The sequence below is a fragment of the Dendrobates tinctorius genome, unplaced genomic scaffold (genome assembly GCF_039654945.1).
Source record: "Dendrobates tinctorius isolate UK_male_01 unplaced genomic scaffold, ASM3965494v1 ptg000129l, whole genome shotgun sequence".
NCBI classification, from domain to species: Eukaryota; Metazoa; Chordata; class Amphibia; order Anura; family Dendrobatidae; genus Dendrobates; species Dendrobates tinctorius.
Window position 1 is genome coordinate 10,696,676 of NW_027361797.1, and position 19,590 is coordinate 10,716,265.

General features: G+C 45.7%; 1 protein-coding gene across 3 annotated transcripts in view; it reads left to right on the plus strand.

Moving 5' to 3' along the window:
• Positions 1–19,590, plus strand: part of METTL22 (methyltransferase 22, Kin17 lysine) — a 316,617-nt gene that overhangs the window by 118,845 nt on the left and 178,182 nt on the right. For all 3 annotated transcript variants that reach the window (XM_073542802.1, XM_073542803.1, XM_073542804.1), the window contains exon 5: positions 3,471–3,615. In XM_073542802.1, coding sequence (XP_073398903.1) covers positions 3,471–3,615 — 145 coding nt within the window. The remainder of the gene's footprint in view (positions 1–3,470; positions 3,616–19,590) is intronic.

Consider the following 19,590-nt stretch of genomic DNA (forward strand, 5'->3'; position numbering starts at 1 on the left):
GCCTACTTCATGAATTTTTTTTTTTAATTCTGTGCAAGTATGGTTGAAAAGCAATGCCTGATTTTCTTTTGTTAATTTTCATTTTTATTTATTACTAGAAATAGGCCCGATGCTATTGCATCTGGAGTGCAGTGAAATGAACATCCGCCGGCGGGCGGCTGAGCCAATGAGCGGTGCTGCGCGGGATTTGAATGCATGCATGGCCCTCTCACCCCCCTATCCTGGTATGCATGGTCCCCTCACCCCCCCCAATCCTGATATGCATAGTCCCCCCTCATCCCTATCCTGGTATGTATGGTCCTCTCACCCCCCCAATCCTGGTATGCATGGTCCTCTCACCCCCCCAATCCTGGCATGCATGGTCCTCTCACCCCCCTATGCTGGTATGCATGGTCCTCTCACCCCCCCTATCCTGGTATGCATGGTCCTCTCACCCCCCTATCCTGGTATGCATGGTCCTCTCACCCCCCTATCCTGGTATGCATGGTCCTCTCACCCCCCTATCCTGGTATGCATGGTCCTCTCACCCCCCTATCCTGGTATGCATGGTCCTCTCACCCCCCTATCCTGGCATGCATGGTCCTCTCACCCCCTAATCCTGATATGCATGGTCCTATCACCCCCCAATCCTGATATGCATGGTCCTATCATCCCCCAATCCAGATATGCATGGTCCTCTCACCCCCTAATCCTGATATGCATGGTCCTATCACCCCCCAATCCTGATATGCATGGTCCTATCATCCCCCAATCCAGATATGCATGGTCCTATCACCCCCAATCCTGATATGCATGGTCCCCTCACCCCCTATCCTGGTGTATGCATGCTACCTCTCGCCCCCCTATCCTGATATGTATGGTCCTCTCACCCCTATTAAACTGCACACATACAAAAAAAAACAAAAAAAAATTTATACTCTCCTTTCTTCCATGCTCTCCAGCGCTGTCATGTTCTGCCGGAAGCCGGGGGAGGAGTATGGCGCCGGAGTACGCGCATGCCCATACCACGCTGTCCGGCGTCATATTGCTGAAGGCACACTGCAAATGTGTCTTCAGGAAAATGCTGCCGGATAGCGCTATGCGCATGCGCGATTCCAGCACCGCACTCCTGCCCCGGTCTCCGGTGAGAAGAGAAGCGCCGTGACAACTCTCCTCCCGGTCAGGTAAGTATGTAATCCCCCACCCCGCTGGCTGAGCCAATGAGCGTTGCCGCGCGGGATTTGAATCCCCCGCCAAGTCTCAGCCGGCGGGCGGCTCTGCCAATGAGCGGAGCCGCGCGGCTTGGCGGAGGATTCAAATCCCGCACAGCAACGCTCATTGGCTCAGCCGGCGGGGCGGGGGATTTGAATCCCGCACCGCTCATTGAATCCCGGCCGCCATATCGGAATACCCATAACTTGGGTGTTCCAATATAGCGGTGCCGTTTCTGTCACATCTTCCGGCCGCGGTGGATTGTGGGATAGCTACACAATCGCTGGAAGCTGTGACAGAGCCCATTGGCAACTAAATGTTAGATTACTTTTGTCAGATTCAAGATATTGCTGTGACCATTGTGGGTTTTTCTGTCATTAATCGAGGGGTACCAACAATTTTGACCACGTGTGTACCCTAATCCATGAGTTGTGGGTGAAGTTTCCCTGACTGTTAATCCAATCACTACCTAAAGTGCCATTTCACAGATTGAAATCCAAACCCTATTACGTTTTTTCTATTAATGGGTCTCATGACATAAATTATGTCTGTGAGATCCAAGATATTATATAGTCTCATTACCAACCAAAATCATTTATGAAAGTAGTCATAGCAGCTGTGGATACTTTATATATATATATATATATATATATATATCTCCCTCATGGTGGAGCTATACACCAGATGTGAGGATCCGCCAAGCGCAGACCTGGAGACCACCTGATTCCCGTGAATATGTATCATTAGTAAGTCCCGGTTTACACTTGGTTAGTTTCAGCGGATCCTCACATCTGGTTTATATACTGTATATCGCCAGCTTGAGTGAGATACTATTCCATTTTTTTTTGTGAACAATTTAACTACACTTATATATTTGGACAGAGAAAACATTTTTCTAATTTTGGTTCATGTTAAGGAGCTGAATCTCCTAAACCCTTCATCCAATTTTAATCTGGATACCCTCAAATGAAAGCTGAAAGTCCGAACTTCAACTGCATCTGAATTGTTTTGTTTAAAATTCATTGTGGTGATGTCTAGAACCAAAATTAGAAAAATTTTGTCTCTGTCCAAATATATATGGACCTAACTGTAGGTTTTAGATGAAATGATCTGTAAAAGGCCTAAAGTTAAAGATGATACACTTCCTTTGTATTTTAGGAAAAAAATTTTTTCATCTTTTACATGTTAAAAATTGCAAAAAAAGAAAATGGGCTGATGCTAAAGTTTGGGTACCTTTCATAGTTAGTACCTAGTAGCACCCCTTGTATCACAGCTTGTAAACACTTTTTGTAGCCAAACAAGAGTCTTTCAATTCTTGTTTGAGGGATTTTCATCCATTTTTCCTTGGAAAATTCTTCCAGTTCTGTGAGATTCCTGGGTTGTCTTGCTTCCTCTGCTATTTTGAGGTCTATCCACAGATTTTCAATGATGTTCGCATCAGGGGACTGTGAGGGCCATTGTAAAACCTTCAGCTTGTGTCTTTTGAGGTCGTCTATTGTGGATTTTGATGTGTGTGTATGATTATTATCCATTTGTGGAAGCCATCCTCTTTTCAACTTCAGCTTTTTTTTACAGATTGTTATGTTTGAAACAAAAAGATTGCAAAAGACTATCAGAAAGATTTGGCAGTCAAGCGGAGGTTCTGATTTGACACTCTAGCAATCCTGCAAGCAGCTCTCACTGAAATTGTCCTTGGTCTTCCAGACCTTATCTTGACCTCCACTATTCCGGTTAACTGCTATTTCTTAATTACATTTAGAACTGAGGAAAGGGCAGCTTGAAATTGCTATGCTATCTTCTTATAGCTTTCTCCAACTTTGTTGGCCTCCACCATTTTTCACAGTGCTATGCAGCTGCTTAGAAGAACCCATGGCTGCTATTTTTGGCACAAGGTTAGAGGAGCCTGGGTTTTTATAAAGCTGAGAAATTTGCATCACTTGGCCTTTCCTAACAATTATACTGAACAAGCCATAACCTTAAGAGGCCAATTAAGATCGGAAACCTTTGTCAAAGTTAATTGAGCACATAAATCTCCAGGGGTGCCGAAACTTTTGCATTGGCCCATTTTAATTTTTTTTTTATGTATATATTTTTTTTGCCCAAAATACAAAGGTAATGTGTGATCTTTAACTTTAGGCCTTTTAGAGATCATATCATGTTCAACTTGCTTAACTGTTCACAATAACAGTGCTTTTGACCAGGGGTGTCCTAACTTTTATAAGCCACTGTAGGGGAAATAATGGGTATGAATCACTTTGATGTATTTTTTTTTTCCCTAGATCTGGCGAGGAGCATTTCTTCTTGCTGATTACATTCTCTGGCAGCAGGATCTCTTCAGAGGCTGCACAGCGTTGGAGCTCGGAGCTGGCACCGGCTTCACCAGTGTCATCATGGCAACCGTTGCTAAGACGGTGATCTGCACAGGTACAGCATCTCTCTTTATAATATCATTGCCGTCACGCTCCAGATAAATCTATAGATATAGTCAGTTAAAAGCTGAAATAACGCCAGTATTCAGCGAGTGAGTATGGCCCATCAGGGGGGTATGGCTTCCAGATATGAACATATACGGAACTTGGAAACCTATAAATGTGGTCAAATCGTTCAGTGTTGATCCTCGTGGCCAAAATGTTTCATTATTTCTGTGTTTTCTTACACTTAATACATGTGAATATTGTCACCATTATATTCCAGAATCATTTCACTCAAAACCTGGAAATTCAAGGGTTATTCTGAAAACCAAGCCACAGTTATTGGGGTCATTATTTGGTACACCAGGTTTAAAGAGGTTGTCCACTACTTGACATTGCTGCCCTATCCTCAGGATAGGGCATCAATGTCTGATCGGTCGGGGTCCGGCACTTGGCGCCCTGCCGATCAGACATTGATGCCCTATCCTCAGGCTAGGGCATCAATGTAAAGGTAGTGGACAACCTCTTTAATATTCATCTGGGCATCATGAGCATGTCCTTAACGAGACTTTCTCCAGCTTCTTCCCATATCGCAGAATCGCTCTCCGCTTTGCTGGTGTCCTACTTAGTAGATCCCAAGTTGGGTTTGTGAGTGATTTCTCTATACGGTGATATGGGCGCATTGTTCTAATAATGACAGATAAATGAGATCTTCTTTGGCATCAGCCTCGCATTGCAGGGATGGTAATCCTCATTTTTTTATCTTTTATCCCGAAGAGATACTATTTTGTTGTTCAAAGAATTATAGACAATTATACTTTATTATTTGCGATCCGAGGTTTCATTCCAGAGTAGTTCACCCTTAATATATAAGTAAGCTGCTAAGATCTATGGGACGGACATAGATCTCCCTGAGACTCTGCCTCCAGAGGTTATTCTAAATGCAGGGGGGTGGGTGCAACCAGTGTGAGACATGTAATAACTGACAGTCTGCTCTCTTGATCTCTATGTCTCACACTGGTTATGCCACCTATCATAAAAATATGCTCTAGAGGCAGATTCTTTAGTTATCATTTTATTCAGCTTTCTATGACCTGCCCTTATTCAGCTTCCTACATGCCCATATAGACGGCTTAGGAGGGTTGATCCTACTGACTGATCCCTTTAACATTCTTGACCTCTATTACTGTAGTGAAAAGTGGTATAACGGGGGTTATCTGTTGACTCCTCAAGAGTTTCATCACTAAACTAGTTCTGGGACAGTGTTTTACTACAGCGAGACCTTCACTCATCTGATATCAATGATATCAATCCATTCTGTAGAACATAGAGGATTCTTAAATTGAATCTGTCACCAGGTTTTTGCTACCTTGTTGTATAGGGTCAGAGATCCTGATTCCTGTGATATATCGCTTACTGGACTGCGTGTTGCAGTTTCAATGTTTTATCTTCTGTAGATCTAGCTGTTCTCTGAATGCTGCATTCTGTATAACTCCGCCCGCGCCACTGATTGGCAGATTAATGTATACACTGTGCATAAGTGGAGAGCGGCCAATGGTGGGGGCATGGTTATACAGCTTATGACTATAGAGGACTACCTGGCAGCAGGTTTACTGGTCCTCTAGGGATTAATCTCCTGCTGGTAAGGCTGTAATTTTATCAAAACTACAGCAAACATCACAGTAAGTGACACATCACTGGAATCAGGGGCTCTGTCTCTACATTATGCAGCTCTCAGATTAGGTGGCAAAAATCTAGTGACTAATTCTGATCCTATTGAGATAACAGCGGAGAAGACCCCGGTGGACCTATCTAGGCTTGAACAAGATCAGTCGTCCTATAAAGTGTTCATCCATCAAGTCGCCATGGCTCGAGATCGAGCCGAAGGCCGCTATGCAACGTACCCATGTATGAAGATGAGACGACCACTTTTAACTCTAGCAAAGTACAATGAGTCACTTAGGCTGTTCGAAAAATAAGGTGTATAAAATCCACTGGCAAAAAATGTAGAGCGCATTCTCGATTCAGAGACTTCTGTATTCAGGAATCCAACACTCCCCCTCTCTATCCTCTTTGTCCAGCGTAAGGACCACTTATGTGCCTGCTGTATGCACAGTGCCATTAGTGAGCGGGGTGAAGAGAGACGAGGAGCGCCAGGTTCATAGACGTCCGCTGGATTCTTTCTTGGCCACTGTAACACACAATAGCAATGGTTTTGAAACTTTCCTGCAATTTTCCCATATTGACTAGTCTGTCCATGTACTCTTATTATTACTAGTTAGCTTAGAGCAGATGTTATATTAGAGTATGTTCACACTGGGCATTTTTGCTGCGGTTTTTTTTATCCTAATTTTCAGCTGCGTTTTACTGTCCCAGCAAAGCCTATGAAATTTTAGAAATCTCATGCACACACATTGGTTTTATTTCCCTGACTGATTTGGAAAACTACATAAAAAATACGGACTTGTATAACCCAGATAGCCGAATGAAGAGATCCAGGGAATAACATTAAAAAGTAGCAATGCTTTATTGATAATATTAAAAACTTAACATAATAAAATCCCAAAACAAGGAAGGACTATTGATTAAAGTGCCCAAAAATTAGGGGAGACGTTAAGGTATGTGTGAAATATCCGGCAGCACAAACACCAAGAATAAATATTTCAGGCAACCAAATCAATAATATGTAACTTCACAATAACTCAAAATGTCCTATCAAGACAATAAAATATAATGAAAGTAACACAACACTTTACCAGAAGGTGGATCGCACGGTGAAAGCAGCAGTCACACACAGAGCTAGTGTCTCTCCTCACCCCGACGCGCGTTTCGCATCCAGCTTCTTCCGGGGCATCATGATTTTCATTTGGGAGCGGGCAGTAAACCTTTCATCAGCATGCACAAGAGACAATAAAAATGCAGCAAATACAAAAGAATTCAGCAAAATCTGCTTTTTTTGTAACAGTTTTGAGCAGGGTTTACTTGCAGGGAAACAAAGAACACAACGTGAGAACATAGCCTTGAACTAGACTAAAAGTGACCGGGCGGCTATAACAGCAACTAATGATACGTGTTGCTCCTGCCAAGCTGCGCATTCACAAAGCAAAATTTTATATCCCCATTTTCCTACTTGTTATGACCACTGAATGGTATAAAAGTCAATTGTCCGCACAAGCGTGAACAACTGGGGCCCATTCAATAAAATACACAGACGCATGGAATAAGGCACAAATAGAAGCCAAGGTTAGTCTTCTGTTCCCTGTCCATGTTGCTTCGTTATTTAGAACAGTTCTTATTAGAATGTCTCAGTGGAGCTGCGCAGTAAATCCTTGCCATGAAGAGCCGGAGACTTCTCACGAATGACAGATAACATTTCTGCCTCTTGCGTGACCTTTACTTGTTGCTGCAGATTTGGTTCACATAGCAGTATTTGACTGACTACTCTAAAGTCACTTTTAATCAACGCGCGGCTCCGTATAACATGGCTCTCTGCTATTAAAAACTGATTTCAAGGGAAATTAAGAATGGCTTTCAGTGTCAAGCGAAATATTATGGTATGGGATGCATTTTCTTACCAGTACGAATACATTGACCTTTATGACCGCAACCTGTGTAATGAAGTATATAAATTACTGATTTCCATGCGTGTGCTGGCCTGATCCTGGATGTGATATAGATGTGGTACTAATTGGCAGAATGCCTTATATGCATAAAGCTACAGTAAATCAGCATTTTTCAACTCCAAAAGGTGTTTTTTATTGGCCAATTTCTTTTTTTACCATAATTTTCTAGAGAATTTTTGTGAAAAATTGCAACGTTTAGGAAAATTGTGGAAGAAAAACACACTGATCTTAAAAACCAAATTATACATTTTCATTTTTTACATGTCTTCTTTTTTTTTTTTTTTTTTTAAAGAGAATCTGTCACCAGGCTTTTGATATCTAATCTGAAAGCAGCATAATACAGATTCCAGTGATGTTTCACTTACTGGGCTGCTTGCTCTAGTTTTAAAATCACTATTTTTTTCTGCAGGCACTTACAGCTGTGTTCAAAAGCTTACATACCCCGGCAGAATTTTTGCTTTCTTGGCCTTTTTTCAGAGCATATGAATGATAATACCAAATGAGAATATGAATGATTATACCAAAACTTTTTCTCCACTCATGGTTGCGTGAATCCATTTATTGTCAAACTACTGTGTTTTCTCTTTTTAAATCATAATGACAATCCAAAACATCCAAATGACCCTGATCAAAAGTATACATACCCCATTTCTTAATACCGTGTGTTGCCCCCTCTAACATCAATGACAGCTTGAAGTCTTTTGTGGTAGTTGTGGACGAGGTTCTTTATTTTCTCAGATGGTAAAGCTGCCCACTCTTCTTGGCAAAAAGCCTCCAGCTCCTGTAAATTCCTGGGCTGTCTAGCATGAACTGCGTGCTTGAGATCTCCCCAGAGTGGCTCAATGATACTGAGGTCAGGAGACTGAGAAGGCCACTCCAGAACCTTCACTTTGTTCTGCTGTTGCCAATCACATGTCGACTTGGCCTTGTGTTTTGGATCGTTGTATCAATCCAAAACACAGAAGTATCGGAACTGTCAATGCTGCTATTCACTATATAGCTTTATTTATACTGCATGTGACAGGTAAAAGAGAAGACAGACAAGGTAGCAAACCAGTCCTGTCTGCTCCTCATAGTCCCCAGCCGTCACTGACAGTTTTAGACCAGACCTTTTACCTGTAGATTACAGGACCTTTAGCTGTCCGTTCAACTCTTGGCTTCGTCATTACCCTTCTCCATGCAGTGTGGGTTAGTGATTGGCTGCAGCATGACCTTACTTTGCTGTGATTGGCTAGTTAAAATATTTGGCATATTTTTTGGATGATCCTAAAATTGCAGAGGGATCTGGCGCTTGAGACACCACTTCTTGTGGGTCTTTCTACTACATGCCGAGCTCCTACATGCTTTTCCACACAGTCAGTCACAAAATGCAGGGTCAGGGTGTAAATTTATTGCAGATTACCGAGCACACGAGGGCACAATCCAAGATGATTGACTGTTCTGCAGCTCCAGATGAAGAAAAATTGCCCCTATTAAAGCAGAACATAATTTTCTATTTAAAAATTTCAGAAAAAAACCAAGAGCGTCGATCTGCTGAATTTTTACATTGTTTAAGAAAAAAAGCGCTAAAGGGAATAACGGTAAAAAGGGAAATGTGACGTCGGTGATGTGGGATCTATCGCATTCATGGATTTTTCTAATAAGGCTTGATGAGCTAAAAACTTGTTCCCAGATTGCTGAGAATGTTGTGTTGAATTTTCATTCTCCATAAATGTCCATTTAAATCAAATGCTTGCTTAAGAATGTGAGATTTCTGAGCAGTGCCAATGGCGTTCCATTAAGTGTGGTAATCACTAATGATCCCCACCGAGATCGGTCGTAGCCGCTATGTCAGTCTCGTAGTGAATAGTGGTGGTCATGCGTGTACACTATCTCTATTCATACCGGGGACGTTAGGACTGCTTTTCTCCGAGTTGCTAGGAGTCCTGTGGTTAGGTAATGTAATTTGAGGACAATCCGTTTTAAGGGCTTGTGTACACATTCGATTTTTTTCATACACGTGCCGTCGGTGGTTTTCATACATTTCACTCTTGCCTATTCTATGGGTCTGTGCACATGTCCGATTTTCTTTTTTTTCCTCTATCTCCATATACTGTATAAGAAAAACTGAGGCACTCGGACAACAGTGTGATCAAAGTCTGATGAGAATAAACAGTTTGTATTTCTCGTATGGCCGGGGTCACACTTGCAAGTCTCTCACATCAATACCCGGCAAATACATGCAGCCGCCCACTCCGGTCCGAGTACTGCCGGGTATTGATGTGAGAGACTCGCGCAAGTTTCTTGCATTGTACTCGCAAGTGTGACCCCGGCCTATAAGGGAAATACCGACGTCTGAATAAGCCCCAATGTTGCAGGGAAGGAGGGACCCAGTGCTCCCTACACCACATAATTAGAATAATTCCTCATTGATCCTGGCTCCATATGCTAAGAATGATTCGCGGAGTCCTTCCAATATAATCCGTCTCATTTCTACTGATATGTACAGAAGGCGTCCGGAACGCTCAAGTGAGCCATGTATAATATGTAATTAGCATGGTTACTAAGCCATCCAGTGATGCAGAAGCTAAGACCGTTGTTAATTCTAGCCATTCAGCTCCGAGGTCCCTGAAGAATACATTAGCGGTATTAAAGTCGAGGCTCTGACTGATGGGAAAGGACTATTAACATTGCATGTTTTTCCAAAACGCTGCTCTCCGTGCATGTAGCATTGTGCGGGCATTTAAGCAGCATATTGTCTTCATCTGAAAGGATATATCATTATGTAAGGTGAGGCAAATACACAAAATTTTGCACCTGAAAAATGGTCTAAACTCCCCCGGTAATGGGAGCAGCCTTTTACAGCAGGTCAAGGTGTCCACCTCCATTGGAAGCGAAAAGAAGATATGCTCTTCATGTCCTTGGGTGCTCACGGTAGAGAGGGTCTATAGTTCAAGTTATATACTTAATTCTTTACTACTAATTTTAGTAGTAAATGTTAATTTTGCTCACAATGTAAAACTTTTAGTGAAGGACCCTAGTTAAATATGAGAAGAATGGATATGCCCCTCCTACAGTGGCACCATCCCACCAATGTTCTCTGTTCCTGAAGGTTGATGTGACACTGTTACATGCCCTCAACAAGCAATGAGCAGCTGCTGTTTGATGAAATAGTAAAGCCGGCAGCCAAAGTGGACATCCACCCTGATAGAATATTGTTGTGCTGCAATGGCGCCCATTGGCTTTAGCCTGGCATCAGCGCCGACAAAATTGCTCGACAACGTCATTAAAAGATACTTCAATACATTTCAGGTCGCATCAACTCATTCTTCAAGGTGTTACAAAATACATCAGGCTTTACTAAAAAATGTAAATTATTTGAACTGCCATTTAGTGTTGTTTTTTTCCATTTTATTTTATTTTGCTTTTCTTTTTTTAATTTCCGTACAAATATGTCTCGTTTCATCTGCTAGTTCAATTAGACACGCGCACTTGTCAAACATATAGGAATTTATGGTACGTTCTTTTTACCCGGTGAATACCATCCCTGATACAGCTACAATTGCTTTCGAAAGTATTCACCCCGTTTGGCTTTTTACTTATTTTGTTACCTTATAACCTGTTTTAACCCCTTTACCCCCAAGGGTGGTTTGCATGTTAATGCCCGGGCCAATTTTTACAATTCTGACCACTGTCCCTTTATTAGGTAATAACTCTGGAACGCTTCCATGGATCCCGGTGATTCTGACATAGTTTTCTCGTGACATATTGTACTTTATGATGGTGGTAAAATTTATTTGATACGACTTGCATTTATTTATGAAAAAAGTGGAAATTTGGCAAAAATTTTGAAAATTTCGCAATTTTCCAACTTTGAAATTTCATGCTTTTAAAACAGAGACATATGTCACACAAAATAGTTAATAAATAACATTTCACACATGTCAACTTTACATCAGCACAATTTTGGAACCAAAATTTTTTTTTGTTAGGAAGTTATAAGGGTTAAAAGTTGACCAGCGATTTCTCATTTTTATAACACCATTTTCTTTTTAGGGACCTCATCACATTTGAAGCCACTTTGAGGGGTCTATATGATAGAAAATACCCAAAAGTGACACCATTCTAAAAACTGCACCCCTCAAGGTGCTCAAAACTACATTCAATAAGTTTATTAATCCTTCAGGTGCTTCACAGTAATTTTTTGAATGCTTAAAAATAAATGAACATTTAACTTTTTTTCACAAAAAATTTACTTCAGATCCAATTTGTTTTATTTTACCAAGAGTAACAGGAGAAATTAGACCCCAAAAGTTTTACAATTTGTCCTGAGTACGCTGATACCCCATATATGCAGGTAAACCACTGTTTGGGTGCATGACAGAGCTCGGAAGAGAGGAAAGCCGTTTGACTTCTCAATGCAAAATTGGCTGGAATTGAGATCAGACTTCATGTCTCGTTTGGAGAGCCCCTGATGTGCCTAAACAGTGGAAACCCCCACAAGTGACCCCATTTTGGAAAGTAGACCCCCTAATGAACATACCTAGATGTGTGGTGAGCACTTTGAACCCCCAAATGCTTCACAGAAGTTTATAATGTAGAGCCGTAAAAATAACAAATCTTATTTTTTCACAGAAATGATTTTTTCGCCCCCAATTATTGTGACGACTCCTGGAGTGGACCCTCTGGGTCGTGGCACCAACCCTCCCAGGGCGAGCTGACCTAGTGAAGACCACCCCCTATACAGGGAGTGTCAGGGGCAAGCCCCAGGGGGTGAGGTACCACGACTGCTGGCACCAGGCGGCCGGCTCACAGGAGACACGAGTGGGTGAGTGCGTCTGCAGGAACGTGTAAAGCGTGGACACGGAAACACCTGGTATACAGAGACTTCGTACGTCCGGGTGTGAGTGAGGCAGGATGCGTGCAAGGAGCACGTCAGAGCACTGAATCAGGCAGCAGGTGTGCCAGGAGGTGTAACAGAGTACAGGAGCAGGGTGTGTGCCAGAGGGCACAACTGAGCATAAGACAGAGTGCAGGATTGGAACGTGTGCCAGGACGCACAACTGAGTAAGAGACAGAGCACAGGATCAGAGTGTGTGCCAGGAGGCACAACTAAGTACGAGACAGAGCACAGGATCAGAGTGTGTGCCAGGAGGCACAACTGAGTACAAGGCAGAGCACAGGATCAGAGTGTGTGCCAGGAGGCACAACTGAGTACAAGACAGAGCACAGGATCAGAGTATGTGCCAGGAGGCACGGCTGAATGTAAGACGGATCACAGGATCAGAGTGTGTGCCAGGAGGCACAGCTGAGTACAAGGCAGAGTGCAGGTTCAGAGCGTGTGCCAAGAGGCACAACAGAGTGCAAGGCAGGGGACCCGAATACAGCGCACAGCCAGGGACACTGCAGACCAAGCCAGGAAGCACAACAATAATCAGGCACCTCCCCTAGGAAGAGGTAGCCTGATATAGCACATGATTACGAGAGCTTCCGGGTCAAGTCCTCCAGTACTATAGAGAGGACTGACCTGGAGACCGAACTGAGAAAGGCGCAGACATAACATGGAGGAGACAGGGACCTAAGTACGAGAGGTGCACGTGCGCACCCGGTTGGACCCCCGGACTGACCGTGGCTCGGGAAGAGATGACGTCGGGACCGAGGTCCCGCCCCCAGGTGAGCGTGGCGTGACAGTACCCCCCCTTTACGCCCCCTCTTTCTAAAACTGGAGAGGAACTTAGACAAAATCTTGGGTGCGTGCATATTCTCTCTGGGTTCCCATGACCTCTCCTCGGGGCCAAAACCCTTCCAGTCTATCAAGAACATGGTTCTCCCTCTTACCTTCTTCATGGCCAAAATGTCATTCACCTCAAACTCATCCCCCAAGCCAACAGGCTGGGGTGTGTTGCCTGGAGAAGGATGAAATCGGTTAAGAACCACAGGTTTAAGGAGAGACACATGGAAGGAAATGGGAATGCGGAGTGAAGGAGGCAGCTTCAATTTGTAAGCAACATCATTAATCCGCCTGAGGACCTCAAAAGGACCAATGTAACGGGGACCCAGTTTGTAAGATGGTACCTTTAAGGCGGACGTATTTGGTGGAGAGCCACACCTTGTCACCAGGGAGAAATGGAGGAACGTCCAGGCGCCTCTTGTCAACGTGCAATTTTATTCTGTCCCGTGCTTTCTCGAGAGCGGTTTTGGTCTCCTGCCATACCCTGGAGAACTCCACAGACAGAGAATCGGCAGCAGGCACCCCCGAGACAGGAAGTACCGGTAGAGGCACACTGGGATGCTGTCCAAAGACGATGAAGAAAGGAGACTTGGTAGACGATTCACTGGAGTGATTATTGTAGGCGAACTCAGCCCAAGGAAGTAGACCGACCCAGTCATTCTGATGAGCATTAGAAAAATGCCGGAGGTAGGATGTAAGGATCTGGTTGGTACGTTCCACCTGCCCATTGGTTTGGGGGTGATAGGCAGAAGAGAAATCCAATGACACTTTCATGAGTCCGCATAGAGCTCTCCAGAACCGAGAGGTGAATTGGACCCCTCTGTCTGACACGATGTGCTGGGGGAAGCCGTGAATCCTGAAGATATGGGAAATGAAGATCTTCGCCAAGTCAGGAGCAGAGGGTAGTCCGGGAAGAGGAATGAAGTGGGCCATCTTTGAAAATCGGTCTACAACCACCAAGACCACAGTACAACCGGAAGAACAAGGCAGATCAGTATTGAAATCCATGGCTATGTGCTGCCATGGAGCCGGCGGAACGGGAAGCGGGAGCAGAAGACCGGAGGGTGGTTGTTCTGGGCACAGGATTGGCAAGATGCCACAAAGTCTTTAACATCCTGGGAGAGTGAAGGCCACCAATAATAGCGAGAGATTAAGTCCAAAGTCTTTTTGAAACCAACGTGGCTGGCAATCTTGGACGAATGTCCCCAGTTTAACACTCGTTTTCGGTTATTCTCAGCCACATAGGTTCTTCCCGGAGGTAACGTGGTTAACTTGACAGGAGCCACGGTAATTACTTTGGATGGATCAATGATATGAGAGGGTTCTTCCTCTGCATCTTATTGACAGGAATGATCTTGACAACGCATCCGCTCTAACGTTTTTATCGCCGGGCCGAAAATGTAGTTCAAAGTTAAAGCGGGCGAAGAATAGGGACCACCTGGCTTGCCGAGGATTGAGCCTCTGTGCGGTCTGGATGTACGCCAGGTTCTTATGGTCCGTGAAGATCTTGAATGGATGTATGGCACCTTCCAATAAGTACCTCCACTCCTCCAAGGCCAATTTAATGGCCAATAGCTCTTTGTCGCCAATGGAGTAGTTCTGTTCAGTGGAGGAAAATACTTTAGAAAAGAAGCCACAGGTGACAAAACGTCCAGAAGAGGATTTCTGCAGAAGGACTGCGCCAGCCCCAGTAGAGGATGCGTCCACCTCGAGAGTGAAAGGTCTACTAACCTCAGGACGGTGAAGTGCCAGGGCAGCGGCGAAGACTTGTTTCAACAACTGGAAGGCCTCTTCAGCCTCAGAGGGCCAAGCCTTTGGGTTAGCTCCCTTGCAGATAAGGGACGAGATGGGGCAAACCAACGAGGAGAAATGAGGAACGAACTGTCGGTAGTAGTTTGCAAAACCAAGGAAGCGTTGGATTGCCTTCACCCCATGGGGCTGTGGCCAATCGAGGACGGCGGACACCTTTGCTGGATCCATGCGTAGACCTGAGTCTGAGATAATGTACCCCAAGAATGGCAGGGACGTTTGCTCGAAGGCACATTTCTCGAGCTTGGCATAAAGGCGGTTCTCCCTCAGGCGCTGGAGGACTTGATGCACGTTCTTTCTGTGGGCGGAGAGGTCTGGAGAACAAACGAGGATGTCATCCAGATAGACTACCATGCAAGAGTACAGCATATTCCAGAAGAAGTCATTCACGAACTCCTGGAACACCGCTGGGGCATTGCAGAGGCCGAAGGGCATGACCAAGGACTCGTAGTGACCGTCTCTGGTGTTAAAGGCGGCCTTCCACTCATCACCGGAACGAATGCGGATCAAGTTGTAGGCCCCCACGAAGATTCAGTTTGGTGAAAATTCGAGCTCCTCTAAGCCGGTCAAAGAGCTCCGGGATCAATGGCAATGGGTACTTGTTCTTGACCGTGATATCGTTCAGTCCTCGGTAGTCTATGCAAGGACGGAGGGAGCCGTCCTTCTTTTTGATAAGGAAAAATCCCGCTCCTGCGGGCGAGGAGGACTTACGGATAAAACCTCTCGCAAGGTTCTCCTGGATATACTCAGACATCGCTTGGGTTTCAGCAGGGGATAGCGGATATAATCTACCCCTGGGTGGCGTAGAACCAGGAATGAGGTCAATCGGACAGTCATATGGCCGATGGAGGGGCAGAGTCTCGGCCTCCTTTTTGTCGAAGACATCTGCAAAGGACCAGTAAGCCGACGGCAGACCTGTAGGTGCCGGGGATGGACAGGCAGAGTTCATCGGATGGACGGGCAACAGGCACTTCTCCTGACAGAACGGTTCCCAACGGAGTATATCGCCCGACCGCCAGTCCAGGGTTGGCTCATGAGTCCATAGCCAAGAAAGACCTAGAAGAAGCGTGTGAGATATGGTAGACAAGACGTGGAAGGAGATCTTCTCCCGGTGCAGGGCTCCGATCTGCAGCTCGATCTCTTTGGTGGCCTGGTTAACGGTCTCCTGCACGGACGTACCATTGACCGAAACAATCGACCGAGGAGTCTCCAGGGATCTGACAGGAATCCGGTATTTTTTAACCGCCTCGAGTGTGATAAAATTCCCCTCTGCACTAGAATCCAGAAAAGTCTCCTCAGAATAACGCTTGGCACCGAGCTTCAATAACACGGACACAAGCAGGGGAGGAGAGGGATCACGTACACCTAGGGAGGCCTCTCCTACCAACCCTAGGCGGAGAAGTTTCCCGGCTTCTTGGGGCAGGAACGAAGGAGGTGAGAGGAGCTCCTCTCTCTGGCTGATTCACGGGCACGCTCCTGAAACCGCAGGTCAATGCGTGTCGCCAGAACGATCAGATCCTCTAAAGAGATGCGAGTATCCCGACCTGCAGATCCCTACGAGAGCCTCGTTGTTCCAACCGAGTTCAGAGGACAAGGTACAAAAACGGATGGCATACTGTCCCACCGGTAGCGTACCCTGATGGAAGTTAAAGAGAGACTCTGTGGTAGAGGCCAGCCGACTCGGCTCGTCGAACACCTTGCGGAAGGTGTCCAAAAAGGTGGAAAGCTGAGAGACGAGTGGGTCAGTGCGCTCCCAGAGGGGTTCACCCATGCTAAAGCCTCCCCCTCGAAGTGTGAAACAATAAAGGAAATTTGGGCGCGCTCAGTGGGATAGTGCTGCGGCAAAAGCTCAAAGTGTAACCGGCATTGGTTCAGAAATCCTCGACAAAACTTAGGGTCCCAGCTATATCGGGGTGGCTTGCCGGGGTGCGGCAGCGGGTGTGGGACCGAGGACTGGGCAGAAACGGATTGTATGGAAAGGAGCCGACTGTCTACTGACGCCATATAGTTGAGGATATGCCCCTGGGTGTCGCGTTGCTGTGTGAGTTCTTGCTGGAGGCTGGCCAGCTGGGAAGCATTCCCAAGGTCAGAGGACTGCATGGCCGACAAACGGGACTCCATGGATTTCAAAAAGGCCATAATCCTAGTTTGATTAGAAGACTGAATAGTCGAAAAACAGGACTCCATAGATTTCAGAGAGGACATGATCCTGGTCTGACTCTCCCGTAGGAACACCAGTTCCTTTTGGACAGAGGCGGTAGTACCAGCGGGGTCCATGGCCTGTTTATACTGTGACGACTCCTGGAGTGGACCCTCTGGGTCGTGGCACCAACCCTCCCAGGGCGAGCTGACCTAGTGAAGACCACCCCCTATACAGGGAGTGGAGTGTCAGGGGCAAGCCCCAGGGGGTGAGGTACCACGACTGCTGGCACCAGGCGGCCGGCTCACAGGAGACACGAGTGGGTGAGAGTGTCTGCAGGAACGTATAAAGCGTGGACACGGAAACACGTGGTATACAGAGACTTCGTACGTCCGGGTGTGAGTGAGGCAGGATGCGTGCAAGGAGCACGTCAGAGCACTGAGTCAGGCTGCAGGTGTGCCAGGAGGTGTAACAGTACAGGAGCAGGGTGTGTGCCAGAGGGCACAACTGAGCATAAGACAGAGTGCAGGATTGGAACGTGTGCCAGGAGGCACAACTGAGTAAGAGACAGAGTGCAGGATCAGAGCGTGTGCCAGGAGGCACAACTGAGTATGAGACAAGGCACAGGGTCCGAGTGTGTGCCAGGAGGCACAACTGAGTATAAGACAGAGCACAGGATCAGAGTGTGTGCCAGGAGGCACAACTGAGTATAAGACAGAGCACAGGATCAGAGTGGGTGCCAGGAGGCACAACTGAGTACAAGGCAGAGCACAGGATCAGAGTATATGCCAGGGGGCACAACTGAGTACAAGGCAGAGTGCAGGTTCAGAGCGTGTGCCAAGAGGCACAACAGAGTGCAAGGCAGGGGACCCGAATACAGTGCACAGCCAGGCAGGGACACGGCAGACCAAGCCAGGAAGCACAACAATATTCAGGCACCTCCCCTAGGAAGAGGTAGCCTGATATAGCACATGATCACGAGAGCTTCCAGGTCAAGTCCTCCAGTACCATAGAGAGGACTGACCTGGAGACCGAACTGAGAAAAGCGCGCAAGCGCAGACATAACATGGAGGAGCCAGGGACCGAGTTACGAGAGGTGTACGTGCGCACCCGGCGGGACCCCCGGAGTGACCGCGGCTCCTGAAGAGATGACGTCGGAACCGAGGTCCCGCCCTGTTGTGAGTTCATTTTCCCCTTCACCGTCGATGTCTGATGAACTCCCTCTTCTGGTGAAGGAAGGTAGTGAGGCTGATCACCAAACACCTGATCTGGTAGATGATGACTGGGTAAAAGGAAATTCTGACTGGATATAAGGCAGCCGACGCCCTTCTGAGTCGCTGGTGATTTCTCTGCTGGATTCTTGGAGACCAGTCTGATTCCTGCTTCCCAAAGATAAGTTTTTGCTCTGCTATTGAACTTATTAGTTTTGTTTTGTTTACCTTGTTTTTTGGAGTTCAGCCATCCCCGGTTGGGGGTGTGCTGAGTTCCATTTTTGTCTCTGATCAATTTGTCTCTTTGCTCTGTCTTCAGAATTTACCTGAGTGCTGATATAGTCTTTTTGAAGTTCTAGTGACTTCAGGGCCTTTTTTCCTATCAGACGGTTGGGACATTTTTTGGTAGGGTTTTTTGCGGATTGCAGACAGCAGCTTTTCTATCCTGTCCTTTTTAGTTAGCTTGGGCCCCATCGTTTGCTCAACCTATCTTTCTATCTGTGTTAGTGTTTTCATCTTGCTTCACCGTCATTATATGTTGGGGGCTGCCTATTGCTTTGGGGTCTGCTCTGGGGCAGTTTAGATTTCCCCTTTCTTTCTTTAGGCCTATTTAGTTCTCCGGCTGTGATCGAGGGGTCTAGGGCATCGTAGGAACCCCCCACGGCTACTGTTCGTTGTTGTGGATAGGATCAGGGGTCTGCAATCCGATAGCTACCAACCTCTCCGGTTTTCTGGACTTGGCTTGTATTTTTGTTTTTTCCTCCTTCGGTGACTCATTCATAACACCGCCCCCAGGTGAGCGCGGCGTGACAATTATTTATTTTTCCAAGGGTAACAGGAGAAATTGGACTCCAAAAGTTGTTGTGCAATTTGTCCTGAGTATGTTTATACCCCATATGTGGGGGTAAACGACTGTTTGGACGCATGGCAGAGCTCGGAAGGGAAGGAGCACCGTTTGACTTTTTCAACGCAGAATTGTCTGGAATTGAGATCAGGCACATGTTGTGTCTGGAGAGCCCCTGATGTGCCCAAACAGTGGAAACCCCCCAGTTCTAACTCCTGCCCTAATGCCAACACACCCCTTACCCTAATCCCATCCCTAACCATAACCCTAACCACAAACCTAACCCTAAACCCAAACCTAACCCTAATTCCAACCCTAAATCTAATCCCAACCCTAACTTTAGCCCCAACCGTAACCTCATCCCCAACCCTAACCCTAATGGGAAAATGAAAATAAATACATTTTTTTATTTTATTATTTTTCCCTAACTAAGGGGGTGATAAAGGGGGGTTTGAGTTACTATTTATAGCGGGTTTTTATAGCGGGTTTTTATGTTTGGCAGCTGTCACACACTAAAAGACGCTTTTTATTGCAAAAAAATTGTTTCTGCATCACCACATTTTTAGAGCTATAATTTTTCCATATTTTGTCCCACAGAGTCATGTGAGGTCTTGTTTTTTGCAAGACGAATTGACATTTTTATTGGTACAA